This window comes from Zootoca vivipara, chromosome 13 (assembly GCF_963506605.1).
Source record: "Zootoca vivipara chromosome 13, rZooViv1.1, whole genome shotgun sequence".
In the NCBI taxonomy this organism is placed as follows: domain Eukaryota; kingdom Metazoa; phylum Chordata; class Lepidosauria; order Squamata; family Lacertidae; genus Zootoca; species Zootoca vivipara.
Genome location: NC_083288.1, coordinates 27,423,805 through 27,426,457, shown reverse-complemented (window position 1 = coordinate 27,426,457; position 2,653 = coordinate 27,423,805). Strand labels below are relative to the sequence as shown.

Below are 2,653 nucleotides of genomic sequence, written 5' to 3'. Positions count from 1 at the left end.
ACGCCCTCTAATTCCTGCCATCATTGGCCAATTTGGCGGCAGGGAGACGATCTAGCCTGCAATACACCGGTTCACAGAGGAGACCCGGAGCACACCTGCAAAGCTTCCCACCCAAGAAGAGGGAAACGCACTTCCTGTTTCTCTCTCCACACATTCAATGTATAGGTGGAAAAGAAATGGTTTAAAGGGGGTACAGACACCAGGGGATCTCCTTTAAATCAACGGTACTTGAGATTACGAAAAGCCAATGCATGCAAGTGTTCTTCTTTTTCACACAATGTCACTGATCGTGTCAGATGTGTATGTCATGCATAATATAATCAATGTATTAGCAGGCAGGGTCAAACACAAAAGGGTAATCACTACTAGTATGAAGGGGGAAGACTGAACTTGCTCCTCATATACAAATTGCAGATATTCCAGTCTAACTGGAATGGAGGGAAAGATGATTAAGAGCTAAATAATTATTACATGTAAACAAAACATGCTGCTCATATCAGAAGTAAAGGATTCTTTTTGGAAAGAAATTTGCTTACACCTATGGAGGATAGCAAACAGAAGTGTCTCCCCCACAAGGACAGAGCTGCAATGCTAGATTCCTGGCAGCTACTTACTGGGAGGGGTAGAGATGAGGTTGGCAGAGGTTTATGCAGTGCAGGTCCATGGGCAGAGCAAACTCTCCACCACCTCACCACATCCTCCTGTCCTTCCTTGTAGGTAGCAGCAACACCATTTTCAGGAACACCATTGTGTCTCCATCCTACTGGATAGCAAGAAAACGTGCTGGAAAAGGAATGATACTGTTTTCCTCACCAGCATATTCCATCTCTGGTTTGCAAAAAAATAAAAAATAAAGACACTCCACTTCTTTATATGTGACTGTGGCAGGCATGAATATACCAGCACTTTAATTTGTCACATCCCCGCATATACACAACCCTTCACACTTTGATTTTTTTTGCATAATTTCTATCCATTTTCCAATTTATAAAATAATGGTTGCAACACAAAAATGGGACCAATAATCAGCCAAGAACTACTATATACAGGTTGTCTATAAAGCCAAACCTACAACACTGGAAAAGAAAAAGGGGGAAGCTATTTGCCATTACCAAGGAGGCAATCCAATATGAATGCCTTTTGGGCATTACAACAGTATTAAGTAGGGTAATATGTGTGTGTGTGTGATTTTCCCCGAAGGAAAATGTAACATCCTCAACCAGGAGTAAAATCAACTTCTAGATAAACAAGCATATTAAACGATGGCTCTGCATTCTTTCCCAAATGCAACATTTAGTAAATGTTTTTCTGAAGGCTTCCTTGACCTCTCTATTTCTCAGGCTGTATATCAGGGGATTGAACAAAGGTGTCAGGACTGTGTAGAAGAGAGAGAAGACTTTGTTGAGGTCTCGCAGGGCATCTGTTTTGGGCAACAGGTAGACAATCATGATTGTGCCATAGAAAAGGGACACCACAGTGAGGTGTGAGGAACAGGTCGAGAAGGCTTTCTGCCTCCCTCTGATGGAGGGGATTCTCACAATGGTAGATATGATATAGACATAAGATGTCAGGGTCAACAGGAAGGGAGGCAAGGAACATATCGCAGCTAGGAAGGTGGTTAAAAGTTCAATCATGTGCGTGTCGCTACATGAGAGCTTTAATATTGGATTGAAATCGCAAAAGAAGTGGCTGATTTCACTGCGGCCACAGAACCTTAACTGGTGCATTAAATATATAGTCATGTTAATAGCCAATGAACCACTGATCCAAGATGCAGCTATTAGCCGGAGGCAAACTCTGCCATTCATCAGTACCGTATAGAGCAGTGGCTTACATATTGCCACATACCTATCGTAGGACATTGCTGCTAGGAGGTAACATTCTGAGGCTGCCAAGAAGCCAAAGAAGTAATATTGGATCATGCACCCAGTTACAGAAATGGTTCTTGGACCTCTGTCAGAGAGACTGGCCAGCATGATGGGAAGGATGTTGGAGCTGTAGCAGGTCTCCAGGCAGGACAGGTTTCCCAGGAAGAAGTACATGGGGGTGTGAAGGTGGCGATCAGCCACAACCAGCACGACAATGAGAATATTCCCAAGCACGGTCACAACGTAGATCACTAAGAAGAGCAGGAAGAGAGGAAACTGAACATCTCCTAGATCTCCAAAACCCAGCAGAAGGAATTCAGTGAGGACTGTTTGATTTCCCAATTCTGCTTTTGCCATTGTATTAGCTTCACACCTGGAAAGATTACATAAATTCTACTTTAGATGGGTGGAAAGGATTAATATACAATAGCTCTTTCATTGGCACCCATAAGATTTAGATGTTGACAGTTATACAGCAGGTATTCAACTAGAGAGAGGTAGAGAGAGGAGGATGGGAGGAGGTTTTCCAGGACTACTTTCCAAGTCGTGAGTGAACACAACTGGAGGGCTGAAACAAATAATTTCCTCTCCATCACTAGGATTCCTTAACAGGACCTAGGTTGGCCACGATACACATTATCCTGAATAATATATTTGCTTTTTTATCTTTCATTAATAGCAGCAAACACTAGGGCTGGACAAACCTCACAATTTCAGTTTCTCTTTGTTTTCCTTTTTTCCCTTATATTTAGTTCACATTTCCATGCAATGAAAAAAATCATACT

At 42.3% G+C, this 2,653-nt stretch overlaps 1 protein-coding gene across 1 annotated transcript; it reads right to left on the bottom strand.

Annotated features, from left to right (window-relative positions):
- Positions 1 to 1,238: 1,238 nt before the first annotated feature.
- Positions 1,239 to 2,225, bottom strand: LOC118094639 (olfactory receptor 2AP1-like). Its single transcript, XM_035135195.2, has one exon. It carries the CDS (start codon positions 2,223 to 2,225, stop codon positions 1,239 to 1,241), a length of 987 nt encoding a protein of 328 aa, XP_034991086.2.
- Positions 2,226 to 2,653: the final 428 nt, after the last annotated feature.